Below are 21,368 nucleotides of genomic sequence, written 5' to 3' on the forward strand. Positions count from 1 at the left end.
AAATAAAAGATAAAAAAACAAATAAAATAAAACCTACATACGGCAACAGTGTTTTGTGTTGTGTAGGCTCCTATTTGTTATGTGCAAATGGCTTTAGATACCTATTAGTTCCATAAATTACCATGTAGCATATATCCAACACAAAAAATAGCGACAATTTGTTGTTGACAATGAACAGCTGGACATATAAAGGGTCCCATTACCTTCAGTTGCTTAGCATGTCATCAAACCTAAATCCGGCCCTGACTCCAATAGTTCATTTCACATGGATGTTTTATCCGAGAAATAAGAAACAGAAATGGCATGTAAGCATAATGGAGTCTTGGGTACCGATTTCCTCTCTTCCTGCGCAGGAGCAGCTCCCCTGCTCAGAGACCTGTGTCTACAAAGCAGCAAGAGATACGAAGTCCTACAAATCCATCAGGCCCGCCTTGCCTGAAAGTGGGTGAGATGCCAAAGAGTTTTGTGGATGCAGAAAGCATCAGGCGTGGGACAGCAAAAGCGGCTGCTAGGAGCCAGCTGGTCCTGGAGCCTGGGATCACCACTCTACAGAATCCCAAGAGACTTTTAAGCACTGCAGTACAGATTTCTGAGGGGAGAACGGAGCCAGCTGCAATCAGAGTTCAAAGGATGGGAAACCAGTAAAAAAAAAACACCTGACCTAAGTGAAGTCATGGGAGATTTGCCATAGATGTCAATTGGTTAAGATTTTCAGGCTAAGACAGGGTAACCTCCATGCAGCCAGTGTGAGCAGTCTACAGAAACAACTGTGCAAGTTCCATGCAAAAGCACAATGGCTTTGCTCCCGGCACACACAAACGCCATTACATTCCAGACTAGCAGCAAGGAACACAGCACAACTATGCAGTTAAAAGAGTTTAAAATAGTAGGGCCTCATACAACCCTACCTGTACTCAAGTATTCTATATATCTCATCTCATTTAGAGACTACTCTTCATTAGAAAAAAAGAAAACCAGAGTAACAAAACAACAACGTACAACAATATCCCAACGACAAACAGGAAAGGACATTAAAATCCCTAAATTGGAATTCTTAATCATAATTAAAAGAACAGCAGCCACTATAACACACTCCCAAATCACCATTCAACAATAACACAGCCTGCTTCTTATATGGAAACATCAGGAGGTCCCCAAGTCTTGGGTGGATAGGTCTTGTGCAACAACTAGCAACTCAATAGAGCGATGTGTAGACACACTCAAAGTTTCATTCAGCTAATTCAACGGAACCTGGATGAGCATCATGAAACTGCATTCAGATGCACTCCCAACACCCACATCCATTGCACACCTGTGCAACAGCTTGCTTTTATGTGTAGATCACACTCATTGGACCAGGAGGTGAAGGTTTTAAAGCCAGACCAAAACGCTGCAACGAATTCCCTAAGCTTAAAGTCACACCATGACGTTTCTGTTCTACCATTTCTGCCATGAGCTCAGAGTGGTGGTATAATGTCAGCCTCTGTCCTCTCTTGTTCCATCTTCACAACAAACCTGTGTGGCTGAGAAATGTCCTGAATGTACCGTCAGTCAATTTATTTGGGGTAAGAGAGGGAGGAGGGAAATTATCTCTCTCTAGATCATACTAATTCATCTTTATATTTAACCAGAAGATACTTTTTTTGCTTCACTGAGCCACTGATGCTCAATTTCATTTTAAAAGAGACCCTGCCCAGTACATACTGTATTTACCGATTTCATAAAAGTTATATATCCCTTGATTGTAAAAAAGTCAAACAAACCTCAAAGTGGTTACTTCTTTACACAACAAGTTAAGAACCTGATGTCCTGCATATAGGCTTCCTAGAGAAATATATAGAATCACGTTTTGTTCTTTTCCATTCCCATTGCTTATATAGGTGTTTGTATTTTTAGGTGTTATTTTTCGTGCTGTTTAAAAAAACCAACATCTTTTTTAAAAGCACAATTGAGAAGTTCCCTGGGGAAAGGGATTGACTGTTAAACCACTCTAGGGATTGTAGCTCTAGGATGGAATAGGGAGTGTCCTAACAGCTCACAGCACCCTTAACAAACTGCCCTGAGTGGAATGGTGCTGATTTAAATGTATATTTCAGATAGCTTGAAGCATCTGCATATCCCATATATACTGCATATACCCCTCTGCCAGCAAACAGGCACAGAGTCACCTCTTAAAGCCTATTTGCAAACCTACAACTGAGTTGAAGGAGTATTTCCTCACTGAATGTGATATGATTCCGTAAACATGAGAACAGTGGCTGCCAAACATCCATTGTTTGTTTCCAGTGATCTGTGTAATTAGGAACCATGTATGGTCTAAAACAAATGACAAACGCTAGATTATTACCTGTACTCATGGGGAAAAGAAGAGCCTTGAGACAGGTAAGAACTGGCTTCTAAGATGTGGATTGTTGAAACTTCTCCAAACCCATTGGGTTCATCTGGAGCAATAGCTCAGTGTCACGTGGACCATAATACAGGCCACAAACATATCTTACACTTGGTTCCTCTTATGAAATTCAGGGAATTAAAGGAGAACAAAGAAAAAAGATAACCGAAATCAAACATTGGAGGGAAAGAGGCTGAATCTCTTCCCCCCAACTTTCCTTCATGTTAAGTGACTGAACACTATTACAGCCTGGTGAGTCCTTTCTCTGTCCAAGGTGCTGATTATTCGCAAAAATGAAAATTAATTGGAATTAAAATGGGAACTGGCTGAAATATGCAATGCCAGTTTAGAAGATAGCAGACCATTGGGTGCCTCTGAGGGTATCATCACCCAATTGCTTTTAATGGATGTATTAATAATATTATTTTAACGCTGAAGTTCTACAAGCTTCCAAATGTCGTGAATTTTTTGGTATTTGCATATATAGATTACCATTGGAAATGCTTTAAAATCAGCACTAAAGGTTTCATGCTGGCCAGTGGTAAGGCACCAGTACTAATAATATATATTTTGGAGGGAGCAGCTTATTGTTTTGCTCTTGTTCTTCTTCTTATTTTCTGTTTTTATCTTGTGTTTTTAGACTGTGAACTGCCCTGAGATCTACAGATGGCGGGCAGTATACAAAATAATAATAAATTATTATTATGATGTGTTATTCTTTTTAACGATCACCCTTCTGAATGAAAATACACATACGTATACATGCATACACACCTAAACATGTACCCATACGGCAACAGTTGCTTAGGTATGGCCAAAGCTAGGATTAAGAGATGAAATATGAAAGGTTTTATGTACAACGATGGCTCATATTTCCTACGTACAGTCAAACCTCAGTTCTCGAACAGCTCCATTTTGGAAACCTGGAAGTAAATGCTCCGGTTTTCAAACATTTTTAGGAACCCGAATGTCCGATGTGGCTTCCATTTAAAGCAGGCATAGGCAAACTTGGCCCTTCAGATGTTTTTGGGACTACAACTCCCATAATCCCTAGCTAACAGGACCAGTGGTCAGGGATGATGGGAGTTGTGGTCCCAAAACATCTGGAGGGCCGAGTTTTCCTATGCCTGGTTTAGAGTTTCCCTGTTGATTGAGGCTTCCGCTTTCAGTTTTCAAACATTTCGGAAGTCAAACAGTCTTCCAGAACGGATTACGTTCGAAAACCGAGGTTCCACTGTATCTCTGTTGTGAAACATACTGGCAGGCAGGGCTGCCTCCAGAGCAGCATGGATGTAAAGCTAAGGCATGGATATTACGGTAAGGGAAAAGTCCCGTTCCAAGCCTCAACCCTTGTCAGTCTTGGGGAATGAGTTTGTGACAAAGCACGGACGATACCGTGACAACCTTTCTATTTCATCAAGTCGATTTCACATTGAAACTCAGAGTCTCGTGCTGAGGGGATGCCTTCGTCTTACCTGCCTGCTTTAGTGATGATCATTTCTGTGCCAATATCATGGAACCTTTTCCAGAGGTCAGCACACTGCAATTCCACCTGGATCTCCTCCATGGATGAGGTAGGAGGTGGTTGAGAGATGGGGCCGCTGGATGTGAGGTCAGAGTGTGTGTCAAAGGAGCAGGATGTCCTCTCAGCCAATGCTTCAGTGTCTGAACCCGTACTCTGCTCTGAATCTAAACAAATGAGAGAGCACACCAGATCAAACTATCAGTTTCTAAAATTCCCCACAGAAGGAAGGCATAAAGAAAAGTCAGCATAAGGATTATTTTTTGAAAAAATAAAATAAAGAAAGACGAGTGAAACGGCATCTCTTTTATTATATGCATGCTATTGTTGTGATTTACAATCTGGTTTCTGGTTTTCTGTTCCTAACATGACATCTGGAATTTTCGTTAAGTTTTAAAGCAGCTGTATGAAATTGCCCACAATATAAAATATAAATAGCAAGAAATGTATTCAGGATGCACAATAATGGAGCACTCCAACTGGAGATGGGAGGAAAAGAAAGAAAGAAAATTCACTCAACACCAGAGAAATAATGTTCTGGTTACTCATATGTCCTGCCACATATGTTGCTCTTGCAGTTAGGTATTTTTAGACAAAACGCTTGTTTTCCTTCTTTTTAGTATCTCAGAAATAATGGGTGTTGCTTTTGGTTTTGGGTTTTTTTTGGCAGAGCTTTCTTTGCAAATATATGTTATTTGTTCCTCTATTATAATTTCTGGAACAATGATTTTTTTTCCCCTTGAGAAAATAACCACATTGCACTAAAGCTGCAGAAGGAAGGATGGCGAACATATGGGAAGAATTATTGGGAAAGTAATTGTTATTTCAAGGGACACCTAAGTTTTTGCAGGGGTCTTGGGATATAAAAGTCTGGCTAACAAAGGAGGGGGAAACAGAACGATGGGGCTGAACGAAAGAAATGGCTTGCGCCAAACCATTTTCAAAAACTGCTCTGCAAACACTGAATGTTTGTGGAGGCCATGGCCATGTTGTGAATATTTCCATGGCCTTCTGAGGTTTGGTGAGCTGGAAGGCAGCACAGGGCCCTCTTGGTCATGGCCCCCTGGTTGGTAAATCCCTTTTCTAGAGATGCCCAGCTGCTTCCCTCTATTAAGGCTTCCAAGTGAGCCATAAGAGCTAGTTACATTTTGCCAAGCATTTGGCATGATGTGACTCTCTCTCTCCACAATGTTATTGGATTCCATTATAGTGCTATTTGCTACTTCTTGATCTGATCTTTTCCACATTTGTCTTGCAGTTTCATTTTTTATTATTGTGAGTTGCCTTGTGAACCGAAAGGTACATGTTTCTATACTTGTAAACCACCATGAAAGTATTATTGGATGGTATACAAGTATAATAAATAAATATAGGATATATAAGCAATATCACTGGTCCCTCCCTAGGATTTTCATTTTGGTAAAACGTTAAGCCTCCAGTCCTTTTACTTATAAATAAAAACAGGCAAGCAGTATTCAGTTTTCTTTCCTTTTATTGGTTGTTTGCACAGATAGGAAGTGAAAACTCCAGCAATGTATTGCTAGTGCAAGGAAATGATTTTGCACCAGCCTAGAGAATTTGTACACATTAAACAAAAATCTGATTTATCAAGGACACCAATATGAAATGACACATCCCATATTGCATGCCTAATATGTTTCATTAACTTAACTATTGATCGTGTTGAAAAACATGAGAACAAACCATCTAACAAGCATTATCTGTGTAACTATAACAAGAATACAAGCAACCAAAATGTATGACTCTCATACAGAATATATTGGAGTGGCAAGTGCAGGAAATGTAAGCAGTTCATACCAATTGAAAGATGTCCCAGGGATTAGAGAATATTACTTGGCTTTTATATAGAGTGTTCAAAACACTTCACAAAGAATGCAAAAAAGGAGAAGCTAGTTTTCAAAAGTGAAATTGACATGTTTAATCAGAGAAAAGTAATTTTCTTTAACATTTGTTAAAGACTGGAAAGCTCACATAGACTTTTTGCATGAAAAAGAAAAAGAAATGATGATATATGGATTTGAGGATTGAAGATAATGTTTGTTTATAGAAAGTGAATATTGTTTTTATATAGTGGACAAATGAAGAATAGGAAGTTCTTTATTTTCCCAATCGTATTTTTCTATGTTTCTCTTTTAACCTCTTTTCTACTCTTCATTCTTTCTTCCTCTTTCTCTATTTTTTCTCTCCCTCCCTCCCTCCCTCCCTTTTTGAGTATTTATTGTATCTAGATAAAAATCTTGGTTTGGTTTTTAAAAAGGGGAAAGATATTAAGTTTTGTATTTTTCTCTATAAACCTTAATTTTTTAAAAAATATTTTTTTTATTTAAAAAAAAGGAAGATGTCCCAAGGATTAGAGTAGGCCTTACTTCCAAAGAATAGTACTTGTCTTTTATATAGAGCAGGGATGTCCAACCAGTAGATTGCGATCTACCAGTAGATCCCCAGCTGATCCTGGTAGATTGCGGGATCGTTATCATGTACAAAAAGTTATGGGGGGGGAAGCTAAAAAAAAAACCTCTGTGCAGTCCTCCCCTCAAAAAAGCTCAACAACACAATCCACCCACCCCATGCACACTCCTCCCCCCTCCAAAGACAATGGGTAGATCACGGCCAGTTTTTTTATACTGGGAGTAGATCACAGTCTCTTGGGAGTTGGACATGCCTGATATAGAGCATTCAAAATACTTCACAAAGAATGCAAAAAGGTAGAAGCTAGTTCTCAAAAGTGACACCTGTTAATGTTTATTGTAGCTCAACACTGTGCTGGTCCGGGGGGGGGGGGTGGAGGTTACCGTGGGGCGAGGTCCAGGACCTGAGTTGAGGGTCAGCAGACGGTCCTCCTTGGGCGAAGTGGGGTCCACAGCGGGAAGCCGGGCAAGGACAGGAACTCTGGGGGAAACAGGACTGGATGCTGGCCGAAACAGCTCATCAACGACGTTGCTCCCGCAACCTGGGACTGGGCTGACTGGCCTTTATCTTCTCTGAGGCCAGGGGCGGTCCCGGCCCCCAGGAGACCCGCCTCTCTTGGCCTTAAGGCGAGCACTCCTCCTGGGAGAAACCAGTTCCCTTCGCCTCTCTGCCCTGAGCCTCTGCAGTTCAGGAGAGGCTGAAGGGTTACTGGGCCCAGGGGGAGACTCATCTGGAGCCAGAGTGGATTCACCTGGTTCCTGCTCCTGAGGATCCGGCACAGGTGCAGGCACTTCAGAATCAAGGCCCTGCCCCAGTTCAGCCGGCCCTGGAGGCGGGGACTCCTGTGCAGGCTGGGATTCCTCCAGTTCAGCCTCTGAATCGGATTCCCAGGCCATCACAAACACATGTCAGAACTGAAGTTTCTTCCTGAAGAGCAAGCCTACACTTTCTTTCTCTTTTTTTAATATATTTTTTATTAATTTTTACATAAAATTTTCCCCAAAAAACATACAACATATTTTTTCATCTTATTCAATGTTTTGGACTTCCATCAACCACATCTGAAGATTTTTCAACCTTTATCACTTAATCTGCATTTCATTAATTTCACTATTGCTTTTACTAATAGTTCACTAATACTTCTCTTCATACTTTCCTCTGTGATATTTCACATAGTCCTCCTTACAAAACTTCTTGCAATCCTACTAGCGTGATCTGTTGATTACAATTGCTTTTCAGATAGCTCACATATTTACTCCAGTCCTCTGAGAATCTCTGATCCTGCAGGTTTCAAATCCTTCCTGTCATCTTGTCTAATTCTGCACAGTCCATAAGCCTAGACTTTCTGAAGCAGATCACACAAACTCTGCATGTTGCCCATCTGGCTCCAAAAGGAACCTGCTTCAGAAACTCAAAGTCTGCATTTGAAGAAAGAAACCTACAATAAACCTCCATCTCTGGGACTTTTGAGAAAATGGTTGCTCTCTTTTTGCATTCTGTTGGGTTTCTGTTCCTCCCACCTGACTTGTTTGGATTGTCAAAACACTTCAGATAGCTTATAAGGCCATAACCTTTGCAATAGCTCAGACTGGTAGGTCAGGATTATTGTGAATGGAGACTAAGACGGAGAGGTTATAGCCTGCCTAATGCCAGCCTTACAAGTTCATGGGAGAATGAATGGAGTTTCCGCTGGGGATTCCCTCATTTGTAGCTTAATCTCTTAGGCACTATGCCAGCGCAGCTATAATGTGCTCAAGACTGCCATGATTCAGCCACATCTAATTTATCAAATAGTTTTCATTTATAACAGCAGCTTTCCGTAGTAAACCTATGATCAGAGAAGACTGAATGAGAGACAGGCAGACATGGGTGTGACTGAAATATACTACACAGTTGTTTGCTTAAAAACTGCTATCAAAAGCTGTTTTCAAGTCATGGGGTTCGAGAAGGCAAAATGAATATTTTTGTCATTTGACAGAAAATGTTCTGCTGATGAAACATCACCTAATTATTCTGGATTTTTAAGCAACCTCTCTGCCTAAGAAAGAATGGACTCCAATATTGTTTCTCATGAGAAAATTATTTCTGTCAGTTGGGTCAAAGACATAGATTTCCCTCTATATAGGCTGTTCTAATGTTTACATAATGCATTCTAACACTTTTGGGCTCCTATAGATGCATGAACCCGTGCAGTATTAGGGCAAAGCCCATGGCACTTCATGTGTTAAATTTACACTGAATTCCCAATGCAAACCTGCATCCAAAATAAGGGCACAAGCCCTCCACACAGAATTAAATGCACACAGATGTCAATCCCCATAGGAAGTCAACTGAGCCTTTCCCACCCTCCCACTTTGCCAGCCCTCAGCTGGGCACATATGTTGAGCACACTGCAATATGCCTCACAACAGGTGTCCAGTGGCACAGAGCGTGTTTCTCCCTTGCCAAAAGTCCCTTTTGGGGGAAGGGTGGTTTCAAAGTCTTCAGTGGAACTCAAGACATCTCTTCGGAGAGACTTTGCAGCGTGCCATTTACAGCTGCCAAAAACCAGTTCAATCAATAAGTGAAAACTTAAGAAAAGCAAAAACCCTACAGATGAACTGAAAGTTGGCTCCAGCACTTTGGTATCTGTCCTATCAACCAACCCCTGGCTCTACCAATAGGTCAGCCTTCCACCAACCTGGTTTCTTCCAGATCTTTTGGACTACAGTTCCCATCAGCCTCAGCCAGCACAGTCATGTTGGTTGGGGCTGGTGGAAGCTGTAGTTCAAAGCATTTGGAAGAGACTACGTTGTGGAAGGTTGATCGCTTCTCCTGCTTCCACCTCCATCATCTGCCAAAGACAAGGATGGAGATAAGATTAATTCTGTGGCCTGGCATTTGGCAACTTAATGTTTCCATAAAGGAAATGAGGGAACTTCCCTCAACTTGTCATTATTTTCCACTCTTATGATGGTTTGACAGATGCCAACAATTCCAGCAGCAATTATATATATATATTTTTAATATAATATTTATTGAAATTTTCCATATAATAGCAAAACAAAAAGCAAAAGTTTAAAAACACAAAAAGTATCCAAAAAAGAAAAACAATTAAAAAACACAAAATATTTAGAGAACCTTATCTTCTTTCACCTTATTTCTCCGACCTCCTCCCCCCTCCCCTTCTTGCATTCCAATTTATGTTGTCTGCTCAACAAGTTCTTATCATTTTTCTCAACCTTAGTTTAATGATTTCTTTATTCATACTAGTTATTTTCCTTTCCTTCTTTCTTCCATTTCTCAATTAATTTTAAGAGCCTTATTTCTAATTAATTTAAAAAACCCAATTTTATCTTAATCTTAAACCTTTTTCTTAAAGTCGACCCAAATTTCCCTTCCACGATTTCCCCACATTCCATAAAAATCACAAAAGTTATAAAAAGAAAAAAGAACTTAACAAACTATATTTTAACACCCTTTGGATTCCCAAATCCCACCCTCCCTTTCCCGGTTTCCAGCAGCAATTATAAAGGTTCCATAATGGTAAGGAGGAAAGCCTACTGAAAGCATTACAACTGCACACAACTTTAATTTCCCATTACTTCCTGTTTCCCATTATCCCTTCCTGTGCTCTCCTGCATCTCATCTTTGCTTAGATAGTCAGCCTTCGGGCAAGGGCTTTTTATTAATTGATTTTAGGATTTATCTTTTGCTTTTCAGCTCAAATGAGCATTCAAAGTGGATAATAATATGGCCAACAAGGAGAAAAACCAAACCCCATTAAAACAGCCCAAAGCAAAAGGCAAATGGAATCAGCAGCATTATCGTAACAGCAGGAAGAATGATGCAAATCCAGCAGAACTCTCAAAATTATGAAGGCTAAAAGCCTGGCTCAAAAGAAAAAATCTTAGTAAATGATTCAAGAATCTGAAAATCTAGAAGATCTTGAGTGGGAATGAATCCTATCAATGCAGGACCAAAACAGAAAATGGCTCTATGGTTGAGGGCGATCTGGCTTCTGCAAAAGGAGGGAGCGGCTGCATGTCTCTCCACCAGGTGCTAGCCAGCCAGTCTTTTCCACTCAGGTACTTAAAGCAAGTCCCTCAGTGATGCGCCAGGTTTGAGTAATACAGAAGAGCACAGGAGCCTCTCGTTCTCCAACTCTGCCAGATGTCAAGGAGCTGTCAAGTGAGCCCAGGTCAAGCACAGGGCAGGGAAGCATGGGAGACATGGAACACAATTAGCTTTTTATTAACAGAAAATAACAGCATAATAGGTCCTCTTTTGGGACGCAGGTGGCGCTGTGGGTTAAAGCCTCAGCGCCTAGGGCTTGCCGATCGAAAGGTTGGCGGTTCGAATCCCTGCGGCGGGGTGCGCTCCCGCTGCTCGGTCCCAGTGCCTGCCAACCTAGCAGTTCAAAAGCACCTCCGGGTGCAAGTAGATAAATAGGGACCGCTTACCAGCGGGAAGGTAAACGGCGTTTCCGTGTGCGGCTCTGGCTCGCCAGAGCAGCGATGTCACGCTGGCCACGTGACCCGGAAGTGTCTCCGGACAGCGCTGGCCCCTGGCCTCTTGAGTGAGATGGACGCACAACCCCAGAGTCTGTCAAGACTGGCCCGTATGGGCAGGGGTACCTTTACCTTTACCTTTTAGGTCCTCTTTTGATTCCTCCCAAGTGTACAAAGGCTGCATTGAGGGGGTAAGCTCTGGGCCTGTATGGGCCATTGCTCAGCAACGTTCAGGACTTTCCTTGAGTGTCAGAGGGAAAGGAGAGCCAGCAGGACTGGGATTGTCCTGCTACTGTGTAGCAGGGTCAACTTCTGACTTCCGTCTCAGTCTTCACTCACACTGTGACTCTCAGCCTCTAACCCTGTCCTGGAAGACCACCTCCTCTTGACCCTGCTTGACTGCTCAACCCCCCTGCTTCTAGCACCTCCCAGCTCGCCCCTTCCCCAGACTGCTCTTCTGTGTCCCACCACCATGATCCAGTCTCTAAGCCATCATCTTCTGTGCCCTCCCTGAGGGGATCATCTTCTGTGCCCTCCCTGAGTGGCTCCCACCAGTCTTCCTCATCCAACCAGCCCCTGTATCAGAAATTTGTTGTTTAGTCGTCTTAGTCGTGCTCGACTCTCCATGACCCCATGAAGCAGAGCATAACTCTCACTTTCTTCCCAAAGCTTCTCCTTTTTTATGTCCATGGAGTTTTCTTGGCAAAATACTGGAGTGGTTTGCCAGTTCCTTCTCCAGATGGATCACATTTAGTCTAGACGTCAGAAATGGAAGAGTGTTAAAAGGCTGCTTCTGCTATGAAGAACCTTCCTTGGGACATTCTGTTTTTTTCATGCTGTTGAAAATCCTGCTGCCAAAAGAAGGTACCTTTCATCATATGTGGTGGACTTGTAAGGTAATAAAAGCATTCTGGGAGATGGTATATAATGAAATGAAATTTTTTTGCTTAAAATAACCTTTGTTAAGAAACCGGAAGCTATTCTATTAGGAATTACAGGTACCAACATCCCAAAGGAACAGAAAAGACTTTTTATGTACAGAACAACAGCCGCCCAGATGTTACTTGCCCAGAGATGGAAAGAAGACAAAGTCCCTACCAGAGAGGAATGGCAAACCACGCTGATGGACTATGCGGAGATGGCAAAACTGACTGGAAAACTCAGAAATCAAGAGGATAATAACTAAAAGAATGGGGATATTTTTACAAGTTGTTTAGGAGACCACTGTAAGTAGATGGAAACATTAGCAGGATTTTGATCTCACTTGTGATGTAACAATTACCATGGATGATATGATTTGATATAAAAATTGGAGTATGGAAGAATACGCAGTAATAAATGTTTAAAAGGCGACTCCATGGAGGGGATGGGAGTAAGTCTGGAGATTCGAAAGAATCTCTTTATATGGATATGTTTTTTGTTTTTTATTTGTGTATAACTTTGTATATGTAAAACCAAAGAAAAATGATTTAGAAAAAAGAAAAAGAAAATCCTGCTGCCATTTTATGTGGTTTTGATTGTTGTCTTTTATGTATCATACTTTCATTGTGTGTTTCTTTTGTATTAATATTGATGTTGTTCACCACTTTTGGGGAAACCTTCAGGCTAAAAAGCAGTTTAAGTTGTACCATACCATAGCTGGATGTCACAGATCTACACATGGGAGGCGATGAGCCTTCAGCCATCCTGGGCTCAGGCCAGTCAAGGCTTTGCAAGTAAAAACCAGCACCACAAAAGAAATTGGTAACCAATGAAGCTCCTACAGTATAACTGTTAAGATACTGCTTGGAGCTGATTTTTTAAAGTCTACATACTTTATTTTAACCTGTGTGCATATAATACATAGCAAAATTAAAATGACCTTTAAAAAAAGGAGCAAACCATTGAGTGGCGCCCCCCCCCCCAGTGGACACATGACACAATTATTTAAGGTTAATGGGCTAAATATGGCCACAACTTTATTGGTTACAGGTGATTAGCAGTATTGGCTTAGGCATTGGTCCTAACAGACTATCCGGCTTCAGCCTGTCCGCTTGAAGTCTGGGAAGGGTTAACCACCAGTAGGGGGAGTCCTGCTGATGCACATCAACTAGGAACTCCTCCGGGGTCACCGCTAGGGGGTGTGCCTTAGGCCCTCACCTCCATAGGCCATGCCCCCTGGAATCCTTTATCGGACTACCCTTCAATATGCAGAGGAGGTAATGGCACTTCCTCCCCCCTTCCATCTACAAAACAATACCAATACCAATGCCTAACCGCCAATACTAAGAAAGTTGTGACGATTTGCTACGACCTGCCAACCTAGCAGTTCGAAAGCACCTCCGGGTGCAAGTAGATAAATAGGGACCGCTTACCAGCGGGAAGATAAACGGCGTTTCCGTGTGCGGCTCTGGCTCTGGCTCTGGCTCTGGCCAGAGCAGCGATGTCACGCTGGCCACGTGACCCGGAAGTGGCTCCGGAGAGCGCTGGCTCTTAAGTGAGATGGGCGCACAACCCCAGAGTCTGTCAAGACTGGCCCGTACGGGCAGGGGTACCTTTACCTTTGCCTTAGGTGAAAACCAAGTGGCTGGTGCCAATTTGCCAAGTGGAAAAATTCATACGAGAATAGAGGGAGATCCTTGGCCGCGCCTGCATTTAAATCAGGCGGGCCACGCCCCCCAAGCCAGCCGATTGGCTGGCCAGGGGGTGATGCAGCCGGGGATTCCCCCAATCGCGCGGGGGTTGGGCTCCAGCCTCCGCACAGGTGGTGGGGCTGTGACGCCCGCAATCCCGCCTCCTCTGCAGGGTGGAAGTGGCTTTGAAACATGACACTTCCTTCATCTTCACTGAATTTGTCCAGCTTTCTCTGCTGCCACAGCAGGATTGCAGCTACAACCAGGGTAATTTAAAGGGGGGTGGGTTGCTCTGAAAGTGTTGCATCTGTAGCCTGAACCCACAACTCACATGCTGACAAGACAATTGTGACAAGGCTCATTCACCTCAACTACCAGTACCTTCCCACCACACACACATGCCATAAGCACAAAGGGATGCGCTCCCCACTCAGAGCACAACTTGGTGTTTGTTGCTTTGCAAGTTATATTTGCAAAGATATTAGCCCCTACAGTTGCATTTCACATCACGGGGACATTAAAGGTAAAGGTAAAGGTACCCCTGCCCGTACGGGCCAGTCTTGACAGACTCTAGGGTTGTGCGCCCATCTCACTTAAGAGGCCAGGGGCCAGCGCTGTCCAGAGACACTTCCGGGTCACGTGGCCAGCGTGACATCGCTGCTCTGGCCAGAGCCAGAGCCAGAGCCAGAGCCGCACACGGAAACGCCGTTTACCTTCCCGCTGGTAAGTGGTCCCTATTTATCTACTTGCACCCGGAGGTGCTTTCGAACTGCTAGGTTGGCAGGCGCTGGGACCGAGCAGCGGGAGCGCACCCCGCCGCAGGGATTCGAACCGCCGACCTTTCAATCGGCAAGTCCTAGGCGCTGAGGCTTTAACCCACAGCGCCACCTGCGTCCCACCACGGGGACATTACCATCTTACAAATCTAGCTGTTTCTCTCATGTCACACACAACAGTGTATTAACAATGCCCTTGCATGACCTTCTGCAAAATAATGCAATGCCTTGGAAGAGTTTCAAATTGCAGTCACAACAAGCTCCCTTTCAACTGTTCGACACAATGTTGTGTTTGTAAAGATATGTATAAAAAAATTGCCCCTAGGGGAGTATCGAGATTCTGGACAACTGTTCTGAGCAACTACTGTTGGGAAGTTTTCTAACATTGAATCTGCGTGCGTTAACACTTCTGTCGCATTCTGGATTCTCACCCACACCCCAAGTTAAAAGTTCATCCTCAATATGATTCTTCAGAGCCATCTTTTCTACAAGCTTGCCAGGAGATCAACGCAGTCCAGGAAAAGGCTTGCTGCAAAAGGCACAGGCGTGAGCCAGCTGAAAAACACATCTGCTCTGTTCTCTTACAAAGCTTCCTTTCCCCAACCATGAAATCTCAATGGAACTGAACATACCTCGCAGGACAGGCTTTGCAGCACGCTGTGAGCAATTTACAGCTGCCAAATCCATATCAATCAAATCCCAGGGGAGATTCTTCCTTCTTCAAACCAAGCAAGTTAAAAGAAGGGTGGGGTGAAGGAAACTGCCATCAAACTCAAACACACACACACATACACACACACACACACACACACACACACACACCCCAAGTAAATTTCATAGAATCATAGAATCATAGAATCATAGAATCATAGAATCATAGAGTTGGAAGAGACCACAAGGGCCATCAAGTCCAACTCCCTGCCAAGCAGGAAACACCATCAGAGCACTCCTGACATATGGTTGTCAAGCCTCTGCTTAAAGACCTCCAAAGAAGGAGACTCCACCACACTCCTTGGCAGCAGATTCCACTGTCGAACAGCTCTTACTGTCAGGAAGTTCTTCCTAATGTTTAGGTGGAATCTTCTTTCTTGTAGTTTGGAGCCATTGCTCCGTGTCCGCTTCTCTGGAGCAGCAGAAAACAACCTTTCTCCCTCCTCTATGTGACATCCTTTTATATATTTGAACATGGCTATCATATCACCCCTTAACCTCCTCTTCTCCAGGCTAAACATGCCCAGCTCCCTTAGCCGTTCCTCATAAGGTATCGTTTCCAGGCCTTTGACCATTTTGGTTGCCCTCCTCTGGACACGTTCCAGTTTGTCAGTGTCCTTCTTGAACTGTGGTGCCCAGAACTGGACACAGTACTCCAGGTGAGGTCTGACCAGAGCAGAATACAGTGGCACTATTACTTCCCTTGATCTAGATGCTATACTCCTATTGATGCAGCCCAGAATTGCATTGGCTTTTTTAGCTGCCGCGTCACACTGTTGGCTCATGTCAAGTTTGTGGTCAACCAAGACTCCTAGATCCTTTTCACATGTACTGCTCTCAAGCCAGGTGTCACCCATCTTGCATTTGTACCTCTTTTTTTATTTATTTTTATTTTTATTTTTATTTATTTTTTTGCCCAAGTGCAATACTTTACATTTCTCCCTGTTAAAATTCATCTTGTTTGTTTTGGCCCAGTTCTCTAATCTGTCAAGGTCGTTTTGAAGTGTGATCCTGTCCTCTGGGGTGTTAGCCACCCCTCCCAGTTTGGTGTCATCTGCAAATTTGATCAGGATGCCCTTGAGTCCATCATCCAAGTCGTTGATAAAGATGTTGAATAAGACCGGGCCCAAGACAGAACCCTGTGGCACCCCACTAGTCACTCTTCTCCAGGATGAAGAGGAACCATCGATGAGCACCCTTTGGGTTCGGTCAGTCAGCCAGTTACAAATTTCTACAGCTGGAACAACTTCATATGCTACCCTTAAAAATTCCAAGCTATCAAACACATAGTGGGCAAAATTTCAACACAAACGACTGGAAGTCCCTTAAGGTATCCCTCAGTTTGCCATTGGCTGCACTGTTTTGATTTGTATAGCTGCCATGACTGCAAGCTCTAGCACTGCAGAATGTCAGCGAGAGGTGGGTGTGGGAATTAAACTGGCCACAACTTTATCGGATACTTAATACTGCTATGAATGCTAAAACTGGGACCAAGGTGGAACCAAGTTGTTTGTCTCTGCTTGGAATTACCAAGGGGAACAGCTCAGCTATCCAACAGCAAAGGTCCATTGGGTGCCATGGCCATCTTACTATGATGGAGGCTTGTGCCTTATTAAAGGTAAAGGATCCCTGGATGGTTAAGTCCAGTCAAAGGTGACTATGGGGTGCGGCACACATCTCTGCTTTCAGGCTGAGGAAGCTGCCGTTTGTCCACAGACAGATTTCTGGGTCATGTAATCAGCATGACTAAACCGCTTCTGGCACAACAGAACGCTGTGACGGAAGCCAGAGCACACGGAAATGCCATTTACCTTCCCGCCGGAGCAGTACCTATTTATCTACTTGCACTGGTGTGCTTTCAAACTGCTAGGTTGGCAGGAGCTGGGACAGAGCAAGAGGAGCTCACTCTGTCGCAGGGATTCGAACCACTGACCTTCCGATCAGCAAGCCCAAGAGGCTCAGTGGTTTAGACCACAGCGCCACCCCTGTCCCTTTTACCCTTTCAGCTTTCACCGTGCCTTACTACAGGCTTCCCAACCTGGTGCCCTCCAGCATGGCTGTGCTGGCTGGGGCTGAGAGTTGCCATTCCAAACATCTGGAGGGCTTAAATATAGAAGAAGAGTCTGCTAGAATAGGCCAGCAGGCCAGCCTTCTTCTCTTACAATGGCCAATGCCCATGGGAAGCTTGCAAGAAGGACCTGAGTGCAACAGCACTTTTTCTACTTGCGATTCTCAGCAAGTGGTGGTCAGGGACATACTACCTCCTAAGGTGGAGGTAGCACCTATCCATTGTGGGTAGAAGCCATTGGCAGCCTTATCCCCCATGAATTTGTCTAGGTAAAGGTAAAGGGACCCCTGACCATTAGGTCCAGTCGTGACCAACTCGGGTTGCGGCGCTCATTTCGCTTTATTGGCCGAGGGAGCCGGCGTACAGCTTCTGGGTCATGTGACCAGCATGACTAAGCCGCTTCTGGCGAACCAGAGCAGCGCACAGAAACACCGTTTACCTTCCCGCCGGAGTGGTACCTATTTATCTACTTGCACTTCGTGCTTTCAAACTGCTAGGTTGGCAGGAACTGGGAGCTCACCCCATCGCGGGGATTCATACCGCCGACCTTCTGATCAGCAAGTCCTAGGCTCTGTGGTTTAACCCACAGCGCCACTCGCGTCCCCAATCCTCTTGTCTAATCCTCTTTTAAAGCCATTAAACTTGGCGGCCACCACTGCCCCCTGGTGGAATCACACAATCTGTCAATGCCCAAAGTGGAGGCTATTTTTAAAAGTCTTGCAAAGACTTTTGAAAGAGGAAGACTATGGCTTATAGGTGATCTATATACATATACAGTAGCTGCTTGCTTTTCAGAAGGTTCCTCCACTCCTGGACATCAGGAACAATGGTGACTTAGGCAGTGAGAAGTATATTATTTATATTTTTTCACACAAAGGCGTTGGGTGGCAATTTATTTAAGTTATTCTGAGTGGCAAGTTGTTTAAAGTATAGCTGTTGGGACCACTGGAAAACATTTCTCTCAATTAAAGGGCTTTTGACCTGGTGAAAAATCTGCGGCACAAGCCTATTTTTGCTTACATGAAAGTATATATGGCCTGCTAGACGGAGTGGGTCTTTTACCAAGGTAAGTTTATGCAAGGTGGCAGCCTTAAAGAAGCAAAAGCAGGCTTCTAGACTGCCCTTCATCTACAGAGATACCCCTGCAGCATGCAAAGGTGAAGAAAAACGAAACAAACAAATCCAATATAAGACCACTGGGGGGGGGGGAGCACCATCCATGAAAACTACAGAGGCCATTACAAAGCACAAAAGCAGAACAGACGAGAGCATATTAGATTAGATGAGATATTAGATGAAATGAGATTAGATTAGAGCAGAGTCTGATCAATTTTGGATTTTAAAATGCCTGGGGAAATAAATGTGTGTTGTCCTGCTGCTTACATGCTTGTTTTGTTGGCTCCAGTCACACATGCCCCTAATGGAAAGGTCTCCTACAGAGGCGGTGCCACCCCAGAGAAGACTCTGTCCCACATTGTCACCTAATGAAGTTTACCCAACTAGAAGCCTCCTCTGAAGAACTTAAGACACAGGCAAGCTAGTCTAGGAAGAAGCACTCCTACCAGGGGTGCCAACTTGAATAAAATATTGGGGGACCCAGGTAAGCAACACCTTGCATAATCGATTACAAGACATTCCACATGCACACCATTGGAATGGCAATGCCCATCAACTTTGAGGGGGGCAGCCCCCTAAAATATTTTATTGGGGGGGGGCTAAAGGAACCTTGGGCCCTAGGAGTTGTCTCCTGTGACTCCTACAGGTATTGGGGTCCCCAAACTGATTAAAGTGTTGGTGGAATCAATAAAATTGCGTTATAAGAATTCTAAGGTCTCAGATATAAAATACATGTTCATAAATTTACAAGGCAAACACATATACACTGTAAGTATATAAACCATGTGTTGAAATAGTACAGGAGAACAGTCCTGAAGCTGTTTTGACTCTCCCAAGGACCTCAAATATTCCTCTTCAGTGAGGAAGGAAATGGGAAAGACTCCCCATTGTCTCTTTACTCACAAATCCTCTCTTAAGGGCATATTTGTGCATGAATAGGAGGAGTCTGTGACCTGGATTCAGGAACTAAAGTATTAACCATCACAAAAGAATGGCCAGGCTGCCCAGGTAAAGACAATCAGTGACCATTATCAGGTATCCTGGCAGACAGGATTTCTGCTGTAGACCGCCTCCTTCTGTGATGTGCGTATGATGTTTTGGGGGGTGGTCTTGAGCTACAGGGTGGGCAATTTCAAAAGTCTATATAAGGGCTTGCGCACCACTGTTCTGGGTTCTCCTCCCTCCCTGCGTGTGGTGAGTGAGGTCCCTGTTGCAACAGATCAATAAAGATCAGGCTTACTAGCCGCTTTGCTTCTCAATATTCTCTGGTTGGCCTCTGTTATTTTCTCCTACCAATAGGGAACCCACTTAAGGACTCTATACAAGTTCTTGGGTACCCCATAAGGGAAATGAGTAGTTTTTTCTTATAACAACTGCAAAACAAATAATGTTATTAATGGGGGAGGGAGCAGTGCTTAAATTTTTATTCTGTTTTCTATAGGCAGGAGATTTTTGACTTTGCACTCAGCTGTGGGTTTTGGCTGCTTTGTCAGTTTGTTTTATATTTCCGCGAGAAGTGGGTCCTTCTCTTGCCCGCGTTGCCCTGTCTTCCTCCTCCTCCTCCTCCTCCTCCTCCTCCTCCTCCTCCTCCTCCGGCAGGCACAGATGGAAAGACCAGGGGAAACGCAGCAGGGCACTTGGCTTCTCTGCATCTTGCAGTGTTTATAGGCTTGACGTGACTTTTCCAGCAAAAGTTGACGTGGGCACACACACCACATTCCCCCCCCCCCCATGCACTCGCCCACCTCCCTTTTCCCTTTCATCCAAACCGTACACCAGAAGTTTCTGCTTTCAATATCCTTGTGCATATTTTTTTTGAATGGGCTCACGGGGGTGGGGGGTGGAAAAAATCATACACAGGGAAGTAACGCCAACCCAATAGGAGATGCGGAGTTTCCCTATTAAATTACCAGCTTCAGACTCTGGCAATCAGAAGTGATTTCCTCTTTGAAGCCTGCAGCAGAGGAGTTCCTGCCACTTTCGAGAACATTTCTTCCCACCGAGACTCAGGCTCTGAACCTCAAAGGGCTTCTCCCAAAGTATCCCCTATTCCTGCCACTTGGGAATGTGGAGTTCTTGGAGGATATGACTCTTAGCAGCAAGCAGCAAGTTTCCTGCCTGTGCAACAGATCTCTGCCTCATGCTTCTCTCCCTCCCTCCCTCCCTCCCTCTCTCTCTCTCTCTGCATGGTGCCTTCCTTGACCTGACAGGAAAAAGAGATGGTGGAAGTCCTACAGCAGTGCTCAGAAAACACCTCCCTTTGCTCTTTTACCCAGAGAGCCATGTGGGGCATGTGCAGAGCACCCAAACCCTTTGCAGTGGAAACCAAGATCCTTTATCTGATCAACAGCACCTGGCCAGGCCCAGTTTTTAGGCTTTGATGTTGACCCAAGTGGAACAGCAAGAGTTACATGATCCCATGAGTGCATTGTGAAGACTTATTTTTATTATTTTACCAAGGAAGAAAGCATCTAGCAGGGACCACTTATTTTCTCCTGCCGAAGCCGCACTGGAAGGAACGGCAACTGCATAAGGATACAGAAGCGGAGCCACAAGATTTAGATGCCACTGCTGCCCCCCCCCAAAAAAAAAGAAAAGAAAAGAAAGCTGAACAGTGATTATTAATAGGCTTGTGCAAAACTGAAAGAACAGCTATAGTGTCCCTAAATCTCAAAGGCCCTAATTCAAGGAGGAAAAGAATATCAGTGTCTGCTAGGCATGATGGCCATATTGGCTTGCATACTGTCTGCGAGATGGGAGTGGCAGCTGGAACCAGCATTGAGGTCTGTTTTTGGGGGGACACCCCATGGATCCAGAGAGCAGGTATGAACTTCAATAATATGGTGTCCTGAGCAAGGACAAAATTGCTCAAAATTGCCCCTCTTATTTTCACAATAATTCCTTTCGTTACAGCTGCTTTTTTATGAATGTTCTCAAAATTATTATTATTATTACGGGGCCCTTCCACTCAGCACTGTAGAGAGATCCATAGATCCAGACAGAACAGGCACAGCTACTACTCATGTGCAGTGGGGGGGTGGGTCCCCAAGACCTTCCTAAATCTTTGGGGGGGGCCCAAACATTTGTACCTTCCTCTCTAACTCTCAGGGTTAAAGGATTTCCACAGCAGTCTAAAACTAACGTCACAAACATCTCATGAAAACAATGAAACAGCAGAGCAATTTGTGACAACGCCGATGTTAAACCCACTTAAAATCTCTACCAATAAAATAAACGGTATCGAAACACCTGAG

The 21,368-nt window shown here is 44.0% G+C and overlaps 1 protein-coding gene across 1 annotated transcript in view; it reads right to left on the reverse strand.

Annotated features, from left to right (window-relative positions):
* TBX15 (T-box transcription factor 15) overlaps nucleotides 1-21,368 on the reverse strand; it is a 105,613-nt gene that overhangs the window by 50,878 nt on the left and 33,367 nt on the right. The window contains exon 2 of the mRNA XM_079960275.1: nucleotides 3,865-4,078. Within this exon, the coding sequence (XP_079816401.1) occupies nucleotides 3,865-4,078 (214 nt within the window). The remainder of the gene's footprint in view (nucleotides 1-3,864; nucleotides 4,079-21,368) is intronic.

Source organism: Podarcis cretensis (assembly GCF_951804945.1).
Source record: "Podarcis cretensis genome assembly, chromosome: 17".
Classification (NCBI taxonomy): Eukaryota; Metazoa; Chordata; class Lepidosauria; order Squamata; family Lacertidae; genus Podarcis; species Podarcis cretensis.